Source organism: Mya arenaria, chromosome 11 (genome assembly GCF_026914265.1).
Source record: "Mya arenaria isolate MELC-2E11 chromosome 11, ASM2691426v1".
NCBI classification, from domain to species: domain Eukaryota; kingdom Metazoa; phylum Mollusca; class Bivalvia; order Myida; family Myidae; genus Mya; species Mya arenaria.
Window position 1 is genome coordinate 56542189 of NC_069132.1, and position 26810 is coordinate 56568998.

General features: G+C 35.8%; 1 protein-coding gene across 2 annotated transcripts; it reads right to left on the minus strand.

Annotated features, from left to right (window-relative positions):
* Positions 1-2836: 2836 nt before the first annotated feature.
* LOC128207795 (serine/threonine-protein phosphatase 2A 56 kDa regulatory subunit gamma isoform-like) lies at positions 2837-26808 on the minus strand. Of its 2 annotated transcripts, none has more exons than XM_052910932.1 (15): positions 26667-26808; positions 26417-26485; positions 23526-23691; positions 22452-22651; positions 20822-20932; positions 20317-20409; positions 18940-19070; positions 18095-18154; positions 17533-17695; positions 13351-13521; positions 12729-12853; positions 11748-11849; positions 9854-9926; positions 9505-9627; positions 2837-7879 (listed from the first exon to the last, which is right to left on the minus strand). In XM_052910932.1, exons 1-15 carry the CDS (start codon positions 26691-26693, stop codon positions 7742-7744), a joined length of 1752 nt encoding a protein of 583 aa, XP_052766892.1. In that variant the 5' UTR covers positions 26694-26808; the 3' UTR covers positions 2837-7741. The 2 variants fall into 2 exon arrangements, with proteins under 2 accessions (XP_052766892.1, XP_052766891.1); XM_052910931.1 differs by having other exon boundaries at positions 9490-9627; positions 26667-26807.
* Between the last annotated feature and the right edge of the window lie 2 nt (positions 26809-26810).

Here is a 26810-nt window from a genome sequence, read left to right on the forward strand (position 1 = left end):
TGTCTACGGATGTGACATAGTGTTTATGGATAGGACATAGTGTCTATGGATGGGACATAGTGTCTATGGATAGGACATAGTGTCTATGGATAGGACATAGTGTCTACGGATGTGACATAGTGTCTATGGATGGGACATAGTGTTTAAGGATGGGACATAGTGACTATGGATAGGGCATAGTATCTATTGATGGAACATAGTGTCTATGGGTGGGACATAGTGTCTATGGATAGGTCATAGTGTCTATGGATGGGGCATAGTATCTATTGATGGAACATAGTGTCTATGGGTGGAACATAGTGTCTATGGGTGGGACATAGTGTCTATGGATAGGACATAGTGTCTACGGATGGGACATAGTGTCTATGGATAGGACATAGGGTCTATGGATGGGACATAGTGTCTATGGATAGGACATAGTGACTATGGATGGCGCATAGTATCTATTGATGGAACATAGTGTCTATGGGTGGGACATAGTGTCTATGGATAGGACATAGTGTCTACGGATGGGACATAGTGTCTATGGATAGGACATAGGGTCTATGGATGGGACATAATGTCTATGGATAGGACATAGTGTCTACGGATGTGACATAGTGTTTATGGATATAATAGTGTGTCTATGAGTGGGACACAGTTGTACAGACAGGAAATAGTGTCTACGAATTGGACATAGTGTCTATGGATGGAACATAGTGTCTATAAATAGGACATAAGATCTTTTTTAACGATTAGACCACCTCACCAAGACATCTGGTTCTGTTCATAAAAGACAAAAAAAAACGGAAAACTGTGTTGATGGATAGGACAGTAAAATTAATGTTTTGGGGACACTGACAAGGAGCTACTCCAACCTGTGCATGGAAACTAACCTTTTTTTGTCTTGTTACAGATAAAGATACAAAGAGTAGAATGCATTTCAGTCAATGGTTTAAGATAGTGTAGAGGTAAATATAAAGGCGTATCAATAGAAGGCTTTAAGAAATGTAAAAAACGTAATGTATACAAGGTTCAGTCATTTTGTCATAACTTATTGGATTAAGCAATTTGGATAAACTTTAAGCTGAGATGAGATTAATAGTGTCTTTTAAAAGCGTACTTTAAACCAGAGGCCCACGATGACCTATGCTCTACTGGTATAAGGTTTTTGGTATTTTTACCCAAGTATGTTTATACTAGTAATAGGCAATACACTAAACTCATATTCAAAGGGAAGCGATCAGTGAACTGTAAGTTTTCCTGCTTATTTGTAACAAAGGTTAAATAAAGGAAGAGGAACACTACAATAATACAAAACGCTGTACGAGTTGTCTCCCTTAAAGAATATTTCCGACAGGGTTACACCATTTGAAGGGCCATAATTCAATCAGGCATGTGTATATCTGGTTGGTTTAAGGAAAACACAAGCTCTTATGTGTACTTATGTATCTAACTACTGTATAAGTTTGATTGAGATACAATCAAAACTGAAGTCTTTTTAGCTTTCACTAGCAATTGTCCATGGACGCACGGACAACAGACATAACGCAATCGCATAAGCTCTTCTAGCGTTTGGCAAGCTGAGCTAAAATAGCTATTTTAAGAAATTGCATTACCATACTTTCATTACAGTTTATTTGTAAAACTTTAAAAATCTCTATCGAAGCAAAAACTGTCGGGATCGGGGAATTCACCTTGGGAGTGTTGTATGTCTAGCCATAGCCAGCAAGAGCGCCATCTAACGTAAAATATGTCCTTCCTGGTTTATGACACCAAGTTTGGTGATAAGTGGTTGTACCTTAAGTCAATTTTAGAGTGCGGACAGTATGAATAAAGTTTTTGCCAATTCACGGGTCACAATTCTGGAGTGACAGGGGCGACATGGCTGATTATTGAACCGAACTTAATAATTATTCCTATACACATTTTGAAGAAATTTGGTGATAATTGGACAAAGGCTTCCAAAGTTTTTGATCCAACAAGACCTATTTTAGGTAATTTCTTTAATTAAAGAGCAATAACTCTCGAGTGACTGAAGCAATGTGGTTGGTTATCAAATGTGTCCTATATATAATGCCCATTCACATTCTGACTCTATGTGTTGATGACTGGACAAAGGATTCCAAAGTTATTGATCAGATAAGACTGATTTTAGGTTATTTCTAAGATTAAATGGAGGTAACTCTCGAGTGACCAGCAATATGGCTGGGTTTGAGCTTTTCCAAAATATAATGCCTACACACATTTTGACCAAATTTTGTGATGATTGGACAAAGGCTTCTTAAGCTCTTTATTTGTCAAGACAGATTTAAGGCAATTGTATTTAATTGTTATAATTAATGGGCAATATCTCTAGTGACTCGAGTAATATGACTGGTTATGAAACTTTTCTGAGATATAAATCACATACACTTTCTGATCTAATTTGATGAGAATTAGACAATGATTTAGACAAGATCCATTAAAGGGTATTACTATAGTCTAGCTGAGTTATTATGCATATCAAAAATCTGATGTTGATTGGATCAAGGCTTCAAAATTTATTGATGGACAAGAAGGATTTTAGTGTTTTTTTTCGACACTCTTGACTGACTAGAACAAAATGGCTTGTTATCAAACTTTTCCAAAATATAATACCCATACACATTCTGCCTAAATTTGGTGATGATAGGGCAATGGCTTTTAAAGTTATTGATTGGACAACATACTGCACGCCAACCGCAGATTGGCCCATATGCCGAAGGTGAAACTATAAAATGTCATGTTCTATGAACTGTCGTCGGGCATATAAAAAGTAATACTAATATGTCATCTTCACATGTCACATTGTGACAATAAAATAAACAATTGTGTGTACAGATCAGAGAGTTTATTCCCTGTATTGCAAATAACATGATCACAAGTAAGATACAATATATACTCTCTCACTTTTCAATTATTAGCTGGTAAGTCATCTATAAAACAATAATCAAGTGAAATATCTATGTAAGCATAGTAAATCATAAAGATTAAAGAGCATTGAACTAAACAATAAACACTAAAATATCAAGACTACTTGGTCAAATACAAATACACACTGTATAATTCAGTGCTTGCATTTATATCACAGGTAAAAATTTAGAAAATTTATACTGAAATATGAATTCAAAGTGTTGCTTCTTATATCAGCTTATATCAGTATGTGCCAAGCTCCTGGACAAGTCTCTGAGTAGTTTTCAACACAGGCTTTTCGCTAACTAGGATTTAACAAGGGGGTGGGGGGCCAAGGGGGGGACATTGTAGCGAACCACTCATCAGAACCCGCTGATCATTTACAAGTAATTCCATACCACAGTCTGTGTAAGGAAACATATCAACCCCTTTTTTATAGTGGATTAATATGCACATGATTATTGTTAATAAAAGATAGGTCTATTTTCATAATAATACAGGTAATTAAATATATTAGATTTGTCGGCTGCAACACAACTCAGTATTTATTCCCCTGTTTGATACTTTATTATCTACTAATTTTAAACATGGTGTATAATTCATACAGGCCATAAAGACCGAAGCTTTCTCTAATGATAAGTACTTTGTTATATGTAAAATGTCAATGACTTCAGGAAAACACTTGACACAATATTGTGTGTCACCAATCCAGGAACTTGGCACTTATGACTTCTACATGGAAATACTAAAGCAATAATACTGACAACACATTGTAGCCTTGACAGTGGAATGACATGACCGATTCTTTTCCTTTTAAACACATTTCCACTCAAAACGAGGTAAGGGCTATTCCCTTTAAATATGGACCTTACCCCAGGAAGGCACTTCAAAAATGGATTATCCCCCTTTAAAAAAAATAAACTCAAATGTAGCAAAAAAATAAGAAAGCTCCCTCTATTAAATTTCATTGTTTTGCCTCCTGGGTTGGGGGATATGTTTAAATGAAAAAGCCCTAGGCCTAACCCACAAAGTTAAGCTTACTTTGCAATGAAAGTTTGACACACATTTTTTGACACAGATTACAGTTGAAGGGAATTTAGTATTAATACATTATGATGTGTATACAGATGTGTAACATGTTTTTTTTATTATTTAACAATTCATTACATCAAGTTATATCCTACACTTTTATTATAGACTATTCACTGATCAAACATAATACCAAAATAGAATAAATCAAACTAATCTGAAATGTGTGAAACAATAAATAAATACTAGCTAATCTCTTCCATAGAGAGAACTGTGCAATAATTAACCAGCCTGACTGGATTGAAGACAAACATGCTATAACTGCTATACACTATGATAAGGGCCAAATATGGCCCTAACTTGAGACTAAATGGTTGTTAGAACATCAAGAAAGAAGGAAATAGATCAAAGTAGGTTATTACAGTCAAAGAAAAATCTAAATGTTTTTTTTACAAAAATGTTTCTGAAATATATGAGGACAGTTTTGGAATGTACCTTCAGTAACGCCCATAAACAACATGACTTGTTTGAGTTGCACATATTTAAGATTATATTTGCATTTAATTTCTGTTGAAGTAAAAAGGATGTCTGTGACATTGTTACAAAGAACAAAATATTGTGACTGCAGCATTCACCCCGATCTTGTGTTAACAAGACAGATATTGTTGAAACATTTACAGCGAATAATAATTAGTGTAGCTTCAATTGCAGTAAGCAAGCTACCTGAATTTTATTAATCATAATTTAAATATGGAGATTACTTGAATTAGATCATAATTGATTTGTGATGTGAAGAGATACATGTGTTAAATTACGACAGTTACTCAAACAAACAAGACCTTAGGTTTAACATCGTAAAGCCAAAACAAGAATTAATTCTATCAATACTATATCAATCCATGACTTTTTCTAAGTACTCTTTAAGTTCACCTTATTGTGCAAATTGTAAAGATAGCCGATGAATCTATTCAAGTAGTCTTGCACATTTATTACAGTGTAATACACTATCTCTGTCATTCACGTAAGCTACATCAACGTCATACACCTACAGTGCTCACACATCTCACAGTCACCGCATGTACCTACAGTGTTCACATCTAATTACCTTCCCATACACCTACAGGCCTCACACATAACTGTCTCGTCATACACCTACAGGCCTCACACATAACTGTCTCGTCATACACCTACAGGCCTCACACACAACTGTCTCGTCATACACCTACAGGCCTCACACACAACTGTCTCGTCATACACCTACAGGCCTCACACACAACTGTCTCGTCATACACCTACAGGCCTCACACACAACTGTCTCGTCATACACCTACAGGCCTCACACACAACTGTCTCGTCATACACCTACAGGCCTCACACACAACTGTCTCGTCATACACCTACAGGCCTCACACACAACTGTCTTAACCTAAGCTAACACATTGTCTAGGCAATGAGCTATATAATTATCTTTCACTAAATATTTAATAATACATGCCATGCTGTTTTAAGGAAACATTTACATAAGTTAACTTCCCATGACTAAGTGATTGAAAAGAAAAGAAAGCTTAATAAAACAAGGTAATCATTACTTACAAATACATACTCATGAAATAATAGTGTGAAATAAATCCTTAAAACAGCACATCTATCACAGTTGAAAGAGTTGACGAGTGTGCGATTACATCCAGTATACAAGCAAGTCTTTGGATCACAAAAAAACTCTGTGAAATTAATTTGCTGATGTTCATGATAGTTATGGAGTGACAATGTTCATCCCCAAACTGCTGAAATCTTAACTTCATAACAAGGGTTTGAAGAAAAAAAACAAAAAACATTCAATATAATACGGAAAAAAACTGAGGTCACTGATTGTCTGCTGAGAAAAAGATTTTTCATGATTAAATTTCAATACTGCCATCACCTGGCAAGGCCAAGCAGTTCTACAATCTACAAGATGCTTTCGCCACCTCTGATCATAGATTAACTGAGGTGAGTCCATGATAGGCCGCAACTGTCCATGTTCACTATACCAGGTACATTCACCAAACCCCCTTGGGCTTCACCCATATAACACTACCTCACCCTTCAGTAACCTTCTAGAAACAGGCTTGCAAACATCTACTGATGAAAGTACAATTATGCTTTTTTTTTAAATTACAACAGATGAACTTCTTATGTGTGTGGTCCATAATCCTGTCTGTGACCAGCACAGCCCAGTTACCGAGCTTGTAGCTACCAGCCAGAATATACAATATAAAATATCACAAGAACAGGACACTAAACACCCTTTCATTTACCAAATAGGTCACAAATTAAAGGATACAACAACATCAACATAGTTTTAATTTAAAGCAGCTTAAGATTATTTCTTGATACAAACGTGTGTCATGCTATGTCTTACTAATCAGATGTGTTCAGGTATTGGCAGCATTATATTGCCATTTACAACTAAGACACATGTAACCTGATGTAAACTTCATTATTGAGACTAATACAGCATGAAGCAAAACTAGTTAAAAAGATTGGATGTCGATTGAAACTGCTGCTGTTTTTCGTCAAAAAGAAAAGCCAAACAAATATAATTTATATTCCAAAACTTAAAACCTTGACAGTATAATTTCAAACACTAGGATAAATGCACATGAAAGGAAAAGATCAGGATATTTGTTTCAAGCAATGTTTCTTCCCTACTTATCCACGCACCAGCAACAGAAGTACCTTTATTATCCCCATGTTCTGCAATGCTTCACTCAGTTTTTCCTACAGAAACAAAGAGCAGAACCTGTCAGCTAAAAGCAGTGCAAATCTCCTGATTGCTTTGTATGAAGGTATCACAGAGATACAGGCTACCCCAAGTCATAAAACCAAGTACAGGCTACAACAGGCATGAACATAGGTAAACGATATATGCAGATCATGATACCCTGAAAAGGCTACCCCAGGTCATGAACTGCAGAACAGGCTACCACATGCCATGCCCCCGGTACAGGCATGAACAGGTAATGAGGCTGGTACAGGCTACCACAGAAGGTCGTAAAACAGTACTGACTTCTACAGGTCATGAACCCCATAACAGACTACCAAAGGTCATGAAATTGGTACAAAGATCCATGGATAAAACTGATGAAAGCTAACATATTCACATGCCTGCTGATAAAAACACATGAAAGACTTATATGTACATAGACAATGTATAGAAAATAATTACAGCCTTAGTCTGCCCCGAGTGATCACCTACAGAGGAGCAAAATTTGTACCTTCTACAGACAGACGAAGGTGCGTTATTCTAACGCAAGCTGGAATGCTAAGGAACTGGAGTATGTGAGTTGACCAGTGACAAATTTACCATGAAACTGTTAACATTAGTGAAATGATGAGGTATAATCTACGAACAATTACAAAGTAAATCAATCTAATGCTATATATGGTTTGAATTATTAGCTTAATCTTCATGAAAACTAAATATGTGCAAGGCAGGAATTTGCCTTATAGGACAAAAAGGAAACAATGTTAATAATAAAATAGAATTTTCACTTTTCCATGTACAACATAAAAGTTCAAACAAGGTAGTTACAAAGTAATAATTATGCATTGAATATGTTTCAAAAATATCATTAACAATATTTAATATTAGAACACAAGCAGAACTTTGTTTTTCTTGGCTACAGAAGATAAAATCTCAAGATTAAGCATATAGTCTATAGGGCATGACCCAGATTTCCAGGGGGAGTTGAATGTTTATATTAATACCAACAATTTAAAAGTAGTTGTGCCACATGGAGTTACGGCGCTGTCAATATCAGTTTGTCTCTGAATTGGTTTTTAAAAACTCGTCTGGCCTTTTATGCCCGTCCAGAGCTTTGATCATAGTGATATCGTGGGGTAACTCTGACTTGCGACGCAACAATGGTTTGTCCTTGGGCTTCCTTCTGCTGATCTGTAACATGCAACACACACATAAATGACACTAAACTTAAACTGTTTTTAAATGATGTCGCCATCTGGAAATCATGAGAATGGCTGATAACAAAAAAATCCCTAAACATTTAGCCAGGTGACCAGGCGGCTGTTACAACAAAGATCTTGGTTGATCTAACCTGTATATTAAATTATCTTAAGTGTCATTATTATGCTACATATTGTAGTGAATTAACTTAAAGATGCATTCCCACATTCTCACAGATTTACCATTTTTACCATTTTTTTTATATTTTTGCCTTGGAAAAAGCAAATTTCTGCGTAAATATCTGCAAACCAGTGATATAAGACTTCTGACAAAAATTCAGATCGTAGATTTTCATATTTCCATTCGAAAAATATTTTTTTATTTTTAAACTGTTCTAACGGTTTAAGAAAAATGAATAAAACATTCATTTTTTAACTTAAATATAAAAATCTTTTGTCAGAAGTCTTATATCACTGGTTTCCATGGATTTTAGCAAAAAAAATTGTTGTATATGAAGCACAAGATATTAATAGCAAGTTGTTATTCTGTTGACAAAATACATTGTACAACATACTGTATATGGACTAGTATAGAAATAAAAAAATATTGCAAAAAATGTGACATAAACATCAATATGTTGATTTCAGTCTAATGCCTGCATACAATAAAAGAATACAATTGTGAAATTATGAGATAAATTTAAAATAAATGGAAACTTAAAGAAATATACATTGTCAAACTAGGGCCATAACTTTCCTAATAGAAATTTGTCTACCTACTCTTTACTCCAGCCAACTTATTAGAAGCCTTATCAAATGCGGTTGAATCCTATTTATTTGATTTTTGTTAATCTTTTTGACACTTTTCGAACTCTTAGAATGCTGCATTTATAGCAATTACAAATTGCGACAAAACCGAAAGCAAATCTATTTTTAGCGCGTAAACGTCATTACGAAATTTGCATATCACGTGACTTTCGGACAACATTAAATTCTATGATTTGTATATTTAAAACTAATACGATAATTGCGCAACAACAAAGCTGTTGAGCTAAATATTCAAATTGTTTGCTAATAAGAGACATAACAGTTAAAGGATGTCATTGTTTATCCATGAAAGCAATAAAATTCTGCAATAATTAGCGAGGTGTTGACTGGGCCGTGACTGCATGCCCTAAGTATCGGATTAATTTTTGTTGTCGCACCAGCAGATGCGCTTGATTTATGACAGTGATAGAATCGATTATCATGCAGGCCGCATGGGCACCACTTACGTCATTTTAAGAAAATATTTTAGAAAAAAATCGCTGTCGCCATTGGCGATCGCCAGCGGGAACCCTGGTTATAATACATAAATAATACACTAATAATCTTAAGAACAATACGACATTCTAAAGCTACAAATTTTAAATAGAATGATATTTTTCCAACACATTTAACAACGCACTTGCTGATATTTGTGCAAAATAATTGCAATCCTCCCATTCCCACCCCCCAGCTTGAAAAGATACCTGCATATCCCAGATCTCTGGTATTTTTTTACTTTAATCATGATATAAATAAGCCCCTGAATATGTATAGCCTTGTGAGGGCTTGCCTCACCGCTGAGAGACCGACCTCGACTGCTTCCTTCTCCAGCTTTTCTAGGGACACAAGAACTACCTCCTCATCCTCTGGCCCATTACTGATCAAGCCCCCCATTGACACATCCCCACTTATACCACTGCTAAACTGCTTGAACTGAAACACAAACAGGAAGATAGGAATAATCATTGTTAAGGCATATGACTGTTAAACTATTGGAAAGATGTAAACCAAGTTTCCTCATATGGCTGTGGGAATTTTTAAGTCTTTTTTTCAGTACTTGGAAGTTGATTTATATTTAACTTCTGAGCAAAATCAAACAATTGTACATTAATTTCAATATGTTTAATCATATAACTATAAATGCTGTCATCATGGCTACCTGAGGGTTCCCCTTGGCTATGTTCTGAAGCTTCAACCAAGTCTCCTCCCTTAGTTTCATCTTTTCCTTCTCCCTGAAACAAAAAAAATCGAATGAAAATCTCAGCCACTTCTCCCTGAAACCCAACAGACTTGTGAAAATCTTAACCACTTCTCCCTGAAACCAAACAGACTTGTGAAATCTCAACCACTTCTCCCTTAAACCAAACACTAGTGGAAATCTCAGCCACTTCTCCATGAAACCAAAAAGACTGAATGAAAATCTCAACCACTTCTCCCTGAAACCAAACACACTAGTGAAATCTCAACCACTTCTCCCTGAAACCAAAGACACTAGTGGAAATCTCAACCACATCTCCCTGAAACCAAAGACACAAGGTGAAATCTCAACCACTTCTCCCTGAAACCAAAGACACTAGTGGAAATCTCAACCACTTCTCCCTGAAACCAAAGACAGTAGTGGAAATCTCAACTACTTCTCACTTTAACCAAACACACTAGTGGAAATCTCAACCACTTCTTTCTTAAACCAAAGACACTAGTGGAAATCTCAACCACTTCTCCCTTAAAACAAAGACACTTGTGGAAATCTCAACCACTTCTCCCTGAAACTAAAGACCCTAGTGGAAATCTTAACCACTTCTCCCTTAAACCAAAGACACTTGTGGAAATCTCAACCACTTCTCCCTGAAACTAAAGACACTAGTGGAAATCTCAACTACTTCTCCCTTAAACCAAACAGACTTGTGAAAATCTCAACCACTTCTCCCTGAAACCAAAAACACTAGTGGAAATCTCAACCACTTCTCCCTGAAACCAAACAGACTTGTGAAATCTCAACCACTTCTCCCTGAAACCAAACAGACTTGTGAAATCTCAACCACTTCTCCTTGAAGCCAAACAGACTTGTGAAATCTCAACCACTTCTCCCTTAAACCAAACACACTAGTGGAAATCTCAACCACATCTCCCTGAAACCAAAGACACAAGTGGAAATCTCAGCCACTTCTCCCTGAAACCAAAGACACTAGTGGAAATCTCAACCACTTCTCCCTTTAACCAAAGACAGTAGTGGAAATCTCAACTACTTCTCCCTTAAACCAAAAATACTAGTGGAAATCTCAACCACTTCTCCCTGAAACAAGTGACAGTAGTGGAAATCTCAACTACCTCTCCCTTAAACAAAAGACACCAGTGGAAATCTCAACTAATTTTCCCTGAAACCAAAGACACTAGTGGAAATCTCAACCACTTCTCACTTAAACCAAAGACAGTAGTGGAAATCTCAACCACTTCTCACTGAAACCAAACACACTAGTGGAAATCTCAACCACTTCTCCCTGAAACCAAAGACAGTAGTGGAAATCTCAACCACTTCTCACCTAAACCAAACAGACTTGTGAAAATCTCAACCACTTCTCCCTGAAACCAAACAAAGCCATGAAATCTCAACCGCTTCTCACAAAAACCAAACAGACTTCTGGTCATCTCAACCACTTCTCCCTGATACCAAACATGACAATCTCAACCACTCAGTCTATAAGAAACCAAACTATCAACTGCCCTTTATTCCTGAAAACAATATAGTTGTGGAAATTTCAACCACTAATTTATCAGTCTACTGAATGATTAAAGTGAATTCTCTAAAACTTCACGTTTGGGTCCAAGGGGCGTTGGCTGGTCCACAACAGTGCGTTGGTGGGGTTCACAGGGGGCTGAGTCCTCTTTAAACTCCCTTTGACGCAATCCAAGAGCCTTATATTGAATTATACCTAAAAATCTAAAATATCCACAAATCTGCAGAAGCTTCTCACAACGGATATAAAATGTTGCCTAGAAATGAAACATCCTCACACAAGAAATGAAAATTGTTGAGACAAATAAACATTTCTTACTTTTGTCGTTCTGTTTTGTACTGTTGTGTGCAGTCATCGAATAGTTTCTGATTCATCTCCATAAACAGCTTCAGTGCGTTGTATATTAACCCGTGGATCGTTCTGAAAATACAGGTAATTACAATGTACCTCAAATTCTCAATCTCAATTTTCCACATTTGTTAGCATATATTTAGAATTATATGAAATGAATGATTAGTACATAGTACAATTTACATATAATAAAGATGGGTTCAAACTTCCTTTAAATATAGCTATATTTTCAAACAGACATTGATAACAATAAAAACTTACAATTTAACAGTTTATTGCATAACTTCAAAAATATGTTAGCCATTGACAGATTTCAAGGATAAGAGCATACAATAAACCCATCATGAAAAAATACTTAAAATACGAGAGGTTCAGAAAGTAGAGTGAAAGGGCTCAGACCTTCGATGAAATAGTTTTCAAAGCCATGTATATCCATTTCAACTATATCCAATCATTTTTACAAATAACAATCTGGAATCAGAAGCTCAAAAATCTGTATTTTCCCTGATAGTTATTCAATCATCAGGTTAAAGCTGCACTCTCACAGATTGCAGTTTTGAAACCAGTAATACAAGACTGCTGACCAAACGTTAAGTTGCAGGTTTTAATAATAATGTTCAAAAATTTACGTTTTGTGCCTAAAAACTCTTTTCTTATAGCTTTAGAAACGCTTTTAGCCATAAAACATTAATTTTCGTACATAAATATGAAAAACTGCCATCTGCTCTTTTGTCAGCAGTCTTATACCACTGGTTATCAGATCATATTTACGCAAAAATTGGCTCATTCCAAGAAAATAAAAAAGTTGTAAAAACATTCAATCTGTGAGAGTGCAGCTTTAATGTCACTTGATATATAATGGCATTTATATAAACAGCACACAACATTAACAGTTCATTATGGGTGCCTTGTCATTCGAGATGAGACATTATTGAGTAGGTGGCTTACTTGTTCCAGTGTTCTTTGGTTCTGTACAATGCTGGGAAAGTGATGGGCAGGATTGTGGAGGCGTTGTCGCTGATCAGGGACAGGATGTACTCATTGTTCCAGAAATACAGCGCCCGCTCAGCCACCTTAATACACAAGTATAGCATCTTTGTCAACAACAGTTACTCCATTCAAGTCTTCTTTGTGTCATGAAGACATTAAACACATAACTTACAATTTATACACATTTGAATAATACATAAAGTTTCTATAGATGCGTACAATAAAGGTAGATGCAAAAAAGTGTTTTTTTAATTTATTCATTATCATGTTTAACTCATTTGACTATTATCATTATGGTAAAAAAGTTTATGAATTGTGTTCATATAAAAAAATATTTTAGCCTTAATATATGGTTGGTTGCAATTTAGCTACATGGCCACAAATTACCCAGTAAAAAAGGTGCCAAATATCACTAATATGTTTTTATACTTGTTACTGTTATGATATGGGAGTGAATGTGTCCACAAAAAACAAAGAAATCACTCCCAAACATGGTACAAGAGTTAATACAGATCCCATGTACATTTATATATCTACTGAGAAAAAATGTCTTATCCTGATTTGTTATTTTATATAATACCTGAAAGTGTGGGCTGGAGACACACTTGGCAAGCTGCTTGAAAAGCTGGACCATTACTTTGGTGAACTCAGCTGGCTCGATCACATCTAGGATCTCCTCAAGCTCGTTGAGGAACATCACCTCCTTGGGCGAGTGAACCTTCGGCCAAAACTTGAGCAGGGCCATTATCACCTGCAACAACCCGGGACAGATTGATGGCATGATGTTTGAATATTATCAAATAATCTTTGAGTGGCTTGTCCAGGACATAGTGATGATGCAATGTTGCATTATAATCAAATAATCTTTGAGTGGTCGGTCCAGGACATGATGGTGTGATCAAATTTGATTGAAGAATTGTAAGTCTGGACTAAGTGATGGCTTGATGATCTAATATAATCAAATAAAGCTTAAAAAAATACATTTTGTTGGGGTTACCCGACCCTACCGACGAAATAGGCTCCGTCCTACCATTTTTATAGTCCGTTTTAAAAAAAATTATTAACAAAAATTGCTTTTCACTTTGTAGTTGAAAACCTTAAATGCATATACAGAAGATAACTTCAACACCATTATCCAATGATGAAAATGACATTCTTATAAAAAGCCTAATTAAAAAAAAAAAAAAAAGCCAACCTACCCTACCTATTTTTTAAAAGGATGTAACCCTAACCAAACAATTATTTTTTTTTTAGGCCTAATCATTGAGAACATCGGCACCATTGGTCTATGATCATCAAAAACTGAATATCGTATAACTTTATTATTTTACTTAAACACCATAAACTACAGGTTTTTAATTTTAGTCATGCTATTGAGCGTTTATTAATTTTGAGTGTTGATTGAAAAATATATTTTCAAAAAATATCTTATATAGAAGTAAGTTTCCAATTATTTCAGATTCTTTGATCAATTATGGTTGTCTGTTTCCATATGATCTTTGATTATGATATCTGTCTGAAAATTCATTCACCACATCCAGGAAATGAACATAAAAATAGTAACAGTACTCCACAGGAGGCTCAAATATAACAATATTTGATTTAAGAAGTCTACTATTTTGGTACCACACTAGGTGATCTTAAGTGACAACAATGATGTTCTATAAAATGAATGTAAAAACAACAACAATAATCACCCATATTTTTTACTTTTGACCCAGTAGGCGGTCATCTTCTTTGACCAATGTACATACATTGAAGGCATTACAGCAAGTTATTGATAAGACACGCCCTTATTATTTTTTAGTCAAAGTCAGCGTAACTGTGATACTTTCACATCAAATCAAAAGGGGTCATCAACAGACGTGCAGACTAAGTTTTGAGACTCCAAAACCAAGTTAATCGATAGTTATTGATTAGGGATGCAAACGAATGGCAAACTTGATATTCGAATATTCGGTAATACTTTTGATCGAATATTCGATTACCGATATACATATTTTAGAAGATGTAGTAAATTACTGTTATTATTTGCTAAAGTAATAGCTGGGGTATTTTTATTCCGTAATTTTTTGTAGCCAGTACACGCCGCAGACCCTGATTTCCTCAAATGAGTTTTTGAAATTCTCCATTTTCAGGAAGGAATTAGCAATACATTATATACAAGAAACGCCGCAATGCGACGAAACCAGGTTTTTAATGATTGACAGAAGAACTTCAGCCTGTGTCTGTTTTTCTATTTTTAGCAACAGTGACCTTGAACCTAGGGACCCCAAATGCAATCCATTGAAAGGTATCCATAAACTCTTCCTTTATACCAAGTTGTGTCAGGATATGTCAACCCTAACTTAAGTTATTCAGTTTCAACTGTTTTTCTATTTTTAGTAACAGTGACCTTGACCTTGAATCTAGGGACCCCAAACGCAATCCCATGAAAGGTATCCATAAACTCATCCTTTATACCTGGTTTGGTCAAGATATGTAGACCCTGACTAAAATTATTCAGTTTCAACTGTTTTTCTATTTTTTGTAACAGTGACCTTGACCTTGAATCTAGGGACCCCAAAACGCAATCCCATGAAAGTATCCATAAACTCTTCCTATAGACCAAGTTTGGTCAAGAAATGTCAACCTTAACTAAAGATGTTCAGTTTTAACCATTTTTCTATTTTAAGTAACAGTGACCTTGACCCTAGGGACCCCAAATGCAATCCCATGAAAGGTATCCATAAACTCTTCCTTTAGACCAAGTTTGGTCAAGATATGTCAACCTTAACTAAATTTATTCAGTTTCAACCATTTTTCTATTTTAAGTAACAGTGACCTGGACCTTGACCCTAGGGACCACAAACGCAATCCCATGAAAGGTATCTATAAACTCTTCCTGTACACCAAGTTTAGTCAAGATATGTCATCCCGAACTAAAGTTATTTAGTTTCAACCGTTTTTCTATTTTTAGTAACAGTGACATTGACCTTCACCCTAGGGACCCCAATCGCAATCCCATGAAAGGTATCCATTAACTCTTCCTATTGACAAAGTTTAGTCAAGATATGTCATCCCTAACTAAAGTTATTCAGTTTCAACAGTTTTTCTATTTTTAGTGACAGTGACCTTTACCTTGAGGCTAGGGACCCTAAACGCAATCCCATGAAAGGCATCGATAAACTCTTCTTACTGACCAAGTTTAGTCAAGATATGTCATCCCTATCTAAAGTTATTCAGTTTCAACCGTTTTTCTATTTTAAGTAACAGTGACCTTGACCTTGACCATAGGGACCCCAAACGCAATCCCATGAAAGGTCTCCATAAACTCTCCCTATAGACCAAGTTAAGTCAAGATATGTCATCCCCAACTTAAGTTATTCAGTTTCAACTGTTTTTCTATTTTTAGTAACAGTGACATTGACCCTTAGGACCCTAAACGCAATCCCATGAAAGGTATCCATAAACTCTTCCTATTGACCAAGTTTAGTCAAGATATGTCATCCCTAACTAAAGTTATTCAGTTTCAACCGTTTTTCTATTTTTAGTAACAGTGACCTTGACCTTGACCCTAGGGACCCTAAACGCAATCCCATGAAAAGTCTCCATTAACTCTTCCTATAGACCAAGTTAAGTCAAGATATGTCATCCCTAACTAAAGTTATTCAGTTTCAACCGTTTTTTTTATTTTTAGTAACAGTGACCTTGACCCTAGGGACCCTAAACGCAATCCCATGAAAGGTCTCCATAAACTCTTCCTATTGACCAAGTTTAGTCAAGATATGTCATCCCTAACTAAAGTTATTCAGTTTCAACCGTTTTTCTATTTTAAGTAACAGTGACCTTTACCTTGACCATAGGGACCCCAAACACAATCCCATGAAAGGTCTCAATAAACTCTTCCTATACACCAAGTTTAGTCAAGATATGTCATCCCTAACTAAAGTTATTCAGTTTCAACCGTTTTTCTATTTTTAGTAACAGTGACCTTGACCCTTGGGACTCTAAACGTAATCCCATGAAAGGTACCCATAAACTCTTTCTATAGACCAAGTTTGGTCAAGATATGTCAACCCTTACTAAAGTTATTCAGTTTCATAGGTGAGTTTGACGCCGCCCGGCCGACCACGTTCGCCATTCTAATAACCAGGTTTCACTATGTGAAAACCTGGTTAATAAACAAACATCAATATCAAATAATTTCAATTCCGCTGCCTTTATATTTGTTCACAATGTGAAATTAGATGGATTCCTAGTCAAATAGTGTTTTGCGCCAATGGAGGGTCTTTCCGTAGGACGTGCAGCCTCGTTCTGTGATTGACCTCTAAATTGACTAAATATAACTATGGAGAACCCAAACCAACTAGTAAAATGATAAACGAAAATATATGTGGATTTGACTCATCCATTGTACAACAATAGAGGAAATATATCCTAAAACGCTATACTATACTTTTACATTTCAAAGCACGAACATTACATTGAAACATGGAAAACATTTTACAGCACATATATGTTACAACATTATTGTAGCACATGGCATTCATATCATCACAGCGATTTGAGCTACGTTCCACAGCTTAATTTGCAGCCAAGACAATACATTGGTGTTAAAGCTCATTCCTAGCCAGATATTGTAAAAGTAGGGGGACTTTTTATAGTACCCGACGATAAGTCCCTAAATGACATGTTCGAATATTCAAATATTCCTTTGCATCCCTATTATTGATCAATACAAACGTTCAATAGCTGACGAGGACTGCAGGCATGTACTCACGGGTTCTGTAAGGCTGGGGTCCTTCTCTAGGAACTGAACGACGCAGTAGGCAAGCTGGGGATGGTACACACTCAGAGATTTCACCTTGTGCAGAGGCAGCAGCACCTTTAGTAGGAACACCTTGTGCTCCTCTTTCAATGGCAACGCAAAACCATTGATGATGCTGCAATTAGTAAGATAGTCAACTCTTGTATAATAATTATAAGATCTGACCATAAATGAGAAAGATATGGACCAGACAAAAAGGGAAGGACCAGCTGACACATACTAAATTCAGAAGGTTTCTGTAATCTTAAAGGGACATAGGTTTTGTGCGCAACACATCCACATGCTATGTTGGTCACTCCTGCCAAATATATTTTTTAATCTGACAATGAATGAGATAATATGTTTCTGTACCAGTTTATTACATATATTGAGCCATAGAATGTAAACATTTCAATAACTGGAACAAGATTTGAATTCTGCATTAACTCCTGTATTTTTATTTACTCCGATTAACAGTTTAATGGTCTTCCAAAATGATTATGATAAACTCTATCACGAAATAAACAACACCTACCTTCCTAGAATTTCTAACAGTTCTGCAATGCCATTGTGACGTTCTGTTTCATAGATGAACCTGAAATGTACATAGGGTAAAGCATTGTACAGATACAGATTGTAAAACATTATTTCTGTTATTTTGGAAAAGAAGGAAATGTTAAAGCATTGGGAATAAGGTGGAATATCGACCAAAAAATTGTCAGTAAAACATACTGCTTAGCAAACCTCACAAATATTACCTGCTAATAAATATTATAAATCTTCACCAGTAAAAGAACCGAGTTACAGTAAAACTGTGAAAACTTGAACAGGGGAAAGCCCGTGAACTGCGGATTGGTCGAGGCTAAGTTACAACCTTAATTCTTTCTTTTTTCTGATTCAATATACTGACAATTACTCGAGACCTAAAAAAGTCAAGCATTGTTGCCAGTCCCAAACACAAATCATACACTAAAGCTGAATAACTTGAGGTCTTAAATTCACACATTTCCCAAAGCATGTTCCAAAATAAACAAACTATTGATAGGAGTTAAAATTTTCGCACATTATGAAAATTGCAATGACAGACAAACAATTATCTGTTGTAAAAACTGCTAATCACTGTTTATGCACCATGCTCTGCACGCTGTCACCCCATATTATAAGTCAACAGTACCGCAAGACAAAAAAGATATACGGTATAATGCTACTAGACATGTTTTGACTTCAAACAGTGAAAAAAGGCATTTCATAAAGGACTAAATTGGAACTTGGGATAACTTGAAACATCAGATAACATGAGGTTTAAACTCAGGCACTGGCATTCTTATTTTCAAGTTATTGCTTTTTTACTGTAAATATTAAAGTGGGCTGTGTACGTACGAATAAAAGATGTTGTTGATCTGTTTACGGATGTAAGCACGGAGGCCGAGGAATTTGCCATAGATGCGGTGAAGGATTGTCTTCTGGAAATCTCTTTCCCTTGGGTCCTCACTGTCAAACAGCTCAAGGAGCTGGAAAATAAACATGTATACATAACTCTACACATTCATGCATAGAGAACGCATATGTAACAGTCTGTACAAATTGCTTTGTATATCCGCAGCCAATTGAATTGAATCAAACTTGTTAATTCTTTTATTCAGTGGAAGTTAGCCAAAATGTTCATTGATCGGTCAATATTTATCCTATAATAACCATTGACCAATCAAATTGCTTTTATGTGCAACTTAGTCAAAAGATCACCTGTGGATAACTCATCCAGGTTTTTACAATTGGTTGCCGGGGAAACTCAAACTCACAATCCTTCATATGAAGACGAATACTTCCTCATTGCTATACTAAAAACATGCGACAAAAACTGGGTTTTCAATATTTGTGCAAAGAGAGGGTCTGAGCATATTTAATATTAAAAAGATGGATAAGAATACAGAAGGAAATGTGACACCCTTTAAGTTTATATGCTTCCCTAAGTTATTACAATAGCACCTCCTTTTGACCAAAGAACCTTATGTGTGACCTTGACCTACATACAGACATGAGTGTTGCTGGTGACACACAGTCTCATTAATTCCATTGACTGTGGTTAATTTGCAGTGACCTTGAGAGATTTGTTGGTCACAAAATGAAACAGACTGCACAAATTGCTGTGTTGGAACCAAACAATCAACCCCAATCTACAGTGTACATGTAAGGAAAGGTTTTATGGGAAACCAGGTCTCATACATATATATCTACGCCTATAATACATGTATGATAGAGCTTTATCACATATCCTGTGCATTACAGCTGTCCAGGTTAATCACATCCTATTAGAACATTTAAATCTATTTCAAACTTAATGAATGTGCATAATTATCAAGACATTCCTAAGGCAAATTAATAAATAGCTTGTTTGGCGTCACTCGACAGACTAACAATAATACATGTGACTCAAAAGTCTCTTAGCCTCTCAAGCGGTAACAATTTTATAAACACCATTACATATTTCAGGGGTTTGACCAACCTACCCCTCCAAACGTGGGTCAGATAATGCCAAACAATAAATTACTTAACTGTGGCCTAAAATCATGAAAGTTGAATATGTTAAATAGCATTTATAATCTGTTCAATCCGCCAATTCATTTAACTGGATGGTAATGCATGTAAATGTTCATCAATCACGCTTTTTACTCTCATATCATAAGTTTATTAAAAGATTATTTTAGCATATGGTCATGATAAACTGAAGCCAAAAAAGGAAGTATTTCATGGTCTTACCTGAAGAACAAATTTCTGGTCTATGTATCTCTTAGCTGTGTTAGGCTGGAAATCTGGGGACTCCAAAAAACGTAGGAAAAACTCGTAGACAAGCTGAAAACAGTGAATAAACACAATCAAAACCCCTTTCAATCACTAAGTACAATACTGGAATCAAAATAGCATGTTTTTTCCTTTATCTTATAACATGTTAGATTCACCGTATGATGTCACGACTGCAACTTATGTGAAGTTGACTCTCTTAAAAAGTGTTTAACAAACTTTAAAGAACCATTCACTTTAAATCACTTAAGTGGAAGCATTTCAGTATTGAGAGTTTCACTGACATTGCTAACATATTAAGTCACTCAAAATAAACAGAAAAAAAGTTCTGAACACAGATTAAAAAGGTTTCAAACTCCAGATCAAGAACTGAATCACATGTCAGTGTTAAGTGCGCAAATTGACAAGAATGTCTTTAGACAAGCACAAGATCCATCCTGATGCTCTGGTCTGTGTTCATTACCTGTAGGTGTGGCCAGGCCGCCTCAAGGGTTGGCTCATCTTCCTCCGGGTCAAATTCTGCCCCACTTGGATTGGACGACGGTGGCAAAGTGCGGAACAGGTTTGTGGAAAACTGAAAATACAAACACAATTAAAGTTTGCTCCATCTGTGTCACTAGGTGTTTCCAGAGATACAGTAGCAGGGATGTGATTGAATTGGCTGCTGGGTGGCTGAAAAATCCCTCCCGCATGGGATTGAAAGGGGATGAAGCACCCTGTACCAGAAGCAAAACTGGCTTTATAAAAGCACTTTTGAGGCCCATCCTTACATTACATTAGAAGCAAACTGGAGTGTCAATGCTTACAACAAATAAAGTAACACTTAAAAGCATTCTGACAGTTAACTTTTTTTTAATCAGTTTCAAATAATACAATTTTAAAAAACAATTTGGTCTCTGGAGCCATAAGATCCGTGGAAAATTGTATGACAAATCACATCCATGTGAATACAAAATATAGATACAAAACCAGCCAACAGCAAGTGATGCCAACTCTTGTCAGTTTTTTTGCTGTCATTCATAGGGTTTAATTAGCCAAGTCTATTCAGTTGTCAGATATTATTTGTCAGAGGTAATATCATAGAAATCAATTGGATAATACAACCATGTTCTATAATTCATTGACGAAATATAATCTCTTAATTGGTCAATTAGATAGTTAAATGACAACCAGGGTCATGTTAATTAGAGTCATGAGACTGCTACTTCATATATTGGAATACTAACAGTACACATGTACCAAGGGTCATGACAATACCCTTTAATAGTAATAATGTTATTCTGTTCTAATGGCAACCATGAAGGTCTCTCAATGGCACACCAGCAAGAAAGCATCAAGGTTTACAACCATATCTAGATTTTGAAAGACAAGCTAAAATGTCACTATGACACAAACAACTAAATATAAATGTAGATGAAATTCACAGATTCCATAGGCACAATAGATCTAAACACATACAATTTACATGAAACAATAAATTACTCCAAAACAGGGCTGGTATTCATGATATTATTGGATTCACAATTTATGCTAAAATCAATCATACTTTTCTTTCAATTTGACTATATTTTAATCAGATGTTTTGTGAAAACCAGAGATACAGATATTTCTTTACTTAAAGTGTATTATGGAACACCTTTGTGTAACTTTTCTTAGTGCATTGTACACCTTGGTTTCATTCAATAAAGTGTAATGGTGAGTGTTAATCTTCTGCCACATTGAAGTGCAAATATTAATGTATTTTTGCATTCATGATAGGCTTGATCCTAAATGCAGAACTTCATAGATTAAATTACACCAGCGCTAACTTCCATTTGCATCACAAAAGAGAAATCAAAACAGGTTGCATTTTCAAAACTTTTAAAAATAAATTATTCTAAACCAGTTTACCCGGCATCTTCTGTTCTGGTCAAAATGGTTGGTCCTAAAATGGTCGTCAATTGATAGAATTACGGTCCACCCATATAACAATTATTATTTTCACCAAGATGTTTATATAAATTTAATTTGATATCATAATTGGCGCATTTTAAACCGTATTTACACCAATATCTTTATCTGTAACTCTAGAATACCTGTGTCAGACTACTTACCATGTGGATTGCCTCCGGGTAGATGGCATCTGTGATGACGCCACGGTTCTGGGTGACAAACTCCACCATCTCATTGAGAGCTGCTCGCTTCACCTCCTTCCATTTTAGGTCACTGAGCGGGTCCTGCATGAAGTCAAACAGCACACAGCACTGTCGTAACTTCTGTATAAACAGCTCCTCACGTTCAGCAGGCGTCGCATCTGCGATATAAGAAAACACTTTATGATCTTTGTATATTGCATGGAGTCTAAGAAGTCAATCGAATGACCCTAAGTTACAGGTGTGATGTTTGTCAAAAAAAAAAAAAGGATTATGTTCCACATATCTTGCTTTGTAATACGTTATTATATGGGGCTTTATAGGAGCCACAACATAGGTTGATACAAAATACAAACAATTCATTATAATGCATTATTGACTTTAATTCATTTAAAAAAAAAATATGCCAATATTTTAATGCTTTTTACTGGGGAATTTGTGGCCAAATAGCTATTAATTAAAAAAACGTATAAAGGCTGATTTTTTTTATTCTGTACTTAAATCAGAGTTTTTGAGTTTCATTTATCATTAATGTCAAATGATTTAAAACTTGATAATGCATTGAATTAAAGAAAATATACATCAACCTATGTTGTGCGCCTTTAACTGTAATACCACAGATTAGATCTTTGAAAAAAATGTATCATGGGGTGGTATAAAAGCAAACATCCGTATTTGAACTGCTCATACAACCTACAGAAAAGTGCAAATTTGCTGGTTCACCATTTCTGATATTTATTAAAAGAAAATGCAGACAAGGGAGTTGTTGTGATGAACTGATACATATGCAAATACAATGAAGAAACATAAATAGCCAAGAGAGCGAAGAGACATGACATAACACAACATCAGATCATTCAAACTAGGAACAACAAAAACTATATAGTAATTAATTACATCAAAGGGAAAATAATTTATTATAGAGACAACAATTTAGAACAGGAAACTAATTTTAAAGTTGCTCCTTTCACATTTTTTATCTAAAATAATTTCCTTGAAAATTTCCTTGATAATACCTCAGACATAATCTTATACCTTTCAAAAAGGGTAGTTTGACTAATTCTCTATTTTTCGTGACGTTGAATCTTGAAGAGTTTTGTCGTTTGTCTTTCTTCACATGAGGAGGGCCGGTGAACTTTAACTTGTTGATATTCGTGGTCGGTGGATGGGGTTCTGTGTTCGGGGTTGTGCCTTTCTTTTTCTGAAATTAAAATTTAGTTTTTAAACATTTTCATTTTGCATGCTTGTTCCATTGTTTTTACCAAAGTGCTTAAGTACCAGTTTTAAAATAAGTAAAAATGAGTTTTTCAACTGTTAATATCATGCTCCCATCCTGTTATCTGATCTGGAAATAGATTTCTTATTCAATAAAAACAAAGTTACTACCGTATTATATCATGCATAGGACGCACTTTTTTACCCCCAATTATTGCCTTAAAAATTGCCTGCGTCTTTCTATGCTATTAGAATTTCATCTGTTTTTTTCCAAGTCCATTTCAGGTCGAAAATATCGGACCGGGGAAGAACGCGGTAATAGTAAGTATCTGTACTGCGTCACCGAAGTGAACAACTGACATAGGTAAAATCATGCAAGTTAACACACGCAGAAATATATTGAAAGTTTACTTTAAAATGATTTATTGAAAAATAAATTGAAAACAAACACGAGTGTTTACTTTTTTACAAAAGGGACGCTACTCACAAAAACTCGATGTGAGTCAGCACTTTAACTGGATTGAGTTATAACGGCAACGGAAAATCGGGAAAGGAGGTATTTATCAATTAATCGTTGTTCATGATTTTAATGTTTCGATATTTTACAAAACATTTTGTTGTATGTTACTGTTTTAAAAAAATAATAAAGGAATGTGCATAACGCAAAGTAGCATTTTTGTCACTATCAAATCTTTTCAAATGTGCGAAGGTGTGAAAAACACCCGCTGTCTGTCATTAGAAAAACATCAATAGAACAAACTATTGCGATGGTAATACCGTATTGTTGTTTGTTCGCACTTTACCCGAGGTGCCTTCTGCTGGCAAGGCTAATTACCGACACGCAATAATTATGCTGACATGCTTTAATCCGCGCAGCGACAAGCCTTATCAAAACAATCATTAGTTTTGACAATACACAGTTTTGCAACGGTTGACTGTCATTCAGAGGGCATGTCGGGAGATGCAACGGTTGCAACGGTTGACTGTCAGTCAGAACTAGTCTATTACAGCATTTGTATAAGTCTTATATTATGCCTGAATGTTCTCAAAATGTCAAGACATATATCATTGTTGTGTACGTTTAATTACCGAAATACGACGATAATTATCGATATACACAAGACACTTACCGAAATATGCCTTTTATACAATTTTTGTTTGTTTTTTACTTCAATATATGTTATAAATACTTTACCAACCTCAATTTTTCGGCTCCGATTTTGACATTTTTCCGCTGCGTCCTATCTTATATATTAAGGGGTTTTACCCGTTTTCTCAACAATTTTTTTGCCTGCGTCCTATCTATGCTAGCGTCCTAAACATGATATAATACGGTATCTATGAAAATCTTTAATTTATATACAAGATAAATAAAATGAAGAGTGTTTGTTTCCTGATTGGGCAAAACAAGTTATTTGAAATTTCCCAATCTGTAACACTGAAGAGGAAATCACCTTGGTGCCCATCTTTTTTTTCTCCACTGTTTTTTAACGAAAAATCATTTTTTAAAATATTTGTTCAAGCACCACTGTTTCCAGGATTTGCTGTTTTGATGTCAGTATAAGTGTCAGATACATGGTCTAGTGGTAAAGCTCTTCATTGTAAATTCAGGGGCTGCCTGTCCGATCCCAGCCTTACCACTTGAAACTCCAACCGTCTTTCAAGGAATGTTAAAGGGATGTTAAATGAAGGTCCTGTGTGAAAGTGATGTGCATGTGGTGCACGTTTAAGAACCAGAGCTCTCATGTGGTGCACGTTTAAGAACCAGAGCTCTAACTAGGGTAACAACCTTTAGGTGCACTATGCCCCAAAACCTAACATTACTAATGCACCAGTCAATTGTAACCACGCCCCCCCCCACAGGTCCGGGGAATAGCAGGGACTTTGACTTTGGTTCAGCCAACCCCGGCTAAACTCCCCGCCCTGCGGGGACGAACAGATGGTAAAATCCCCGCCAAATGCCCCCGCACCCCAGGGACCCTATGTAAGGCACATTTCCCGCTATATTTAAAGCGAAGACAAAACCACCGCATTCACCCGGCACTGCGGGGCCACCTGAAAGGTAAAAACACAGCCCATTTCCCCCGCTATTCCCGATATACCCCGGGACCTGGGAGGGCCGTGGTTACAATTGACTGGTGCATAATACTCTCTCTATATAATCAATGCAAATGGATGGTCTGGTGGCATCGAAACATTATTATTCATTTCCAAACTAAGTATCATAGAACTGGAAGGTCAAGACAACATACAGAAATTCTGCATTTAGTGATTCAGCAGTGGTCAAAATTAGCACAAGCCCGCAAGCCCTGCACTGGTAAAATGTCTTCCGGGCTTGCTCAAATTCTGCATTTTATATAGCAGGGCTTGTTCAAAACTTTTATGCCACGCAATACAATAAGAATTCGGGCTTGTTCATCCAAAAGTCTAATTTCGATGACTGATTCAGAAAACTAGCTATGTTATTAAACAAATAGATTTCCACTCAATTGTACATTTTCTTTGTAAAGCTGAGTCAAATCATGACATTATTTTTGACTGATATCTTAACATTTACTATTTAGTAGTGACATATAATTATTCAACATGCATGTATGCTCTGACAGGAACGAACTGCTAAATAAACACCAACCTGTCATTTGTATGGCCGCCATTTTGAATTCTATGCAAATTATGAATGACCATTTCCAAAGACATGACGTTTTTCGTACCTCATTTTCAGCGTTTTCTGAATTCTCCTTCGACCCCGGCTTTGTGGTCGTGTTATTTTTGGTTGGTGTCTGAAACGGAAATGCCATGAGAACCGAATTCACATGAATAAGTCAATATTTACCGAATATCATAACAGCATAGTATTGATTTGGAACATGTTGTAAGCTGACTTTATCAAAGAGTTGTAGCGATTCATCGAGATAAATCAACATTTCAAAGGCTGGAACGTATTGAGAAAGAGGAACATACCTTCTCTTTCTTTGGTTTATTTGGCATTTCGAAGAAAAAGGTGACCCAAATAAATTCACTTTTCCCGTTTCACTGTATTTTCGGATCACTTCACAATGTAACGACGCATTTGATTGGCTGTACAGGTCACATGGATATTCAGTC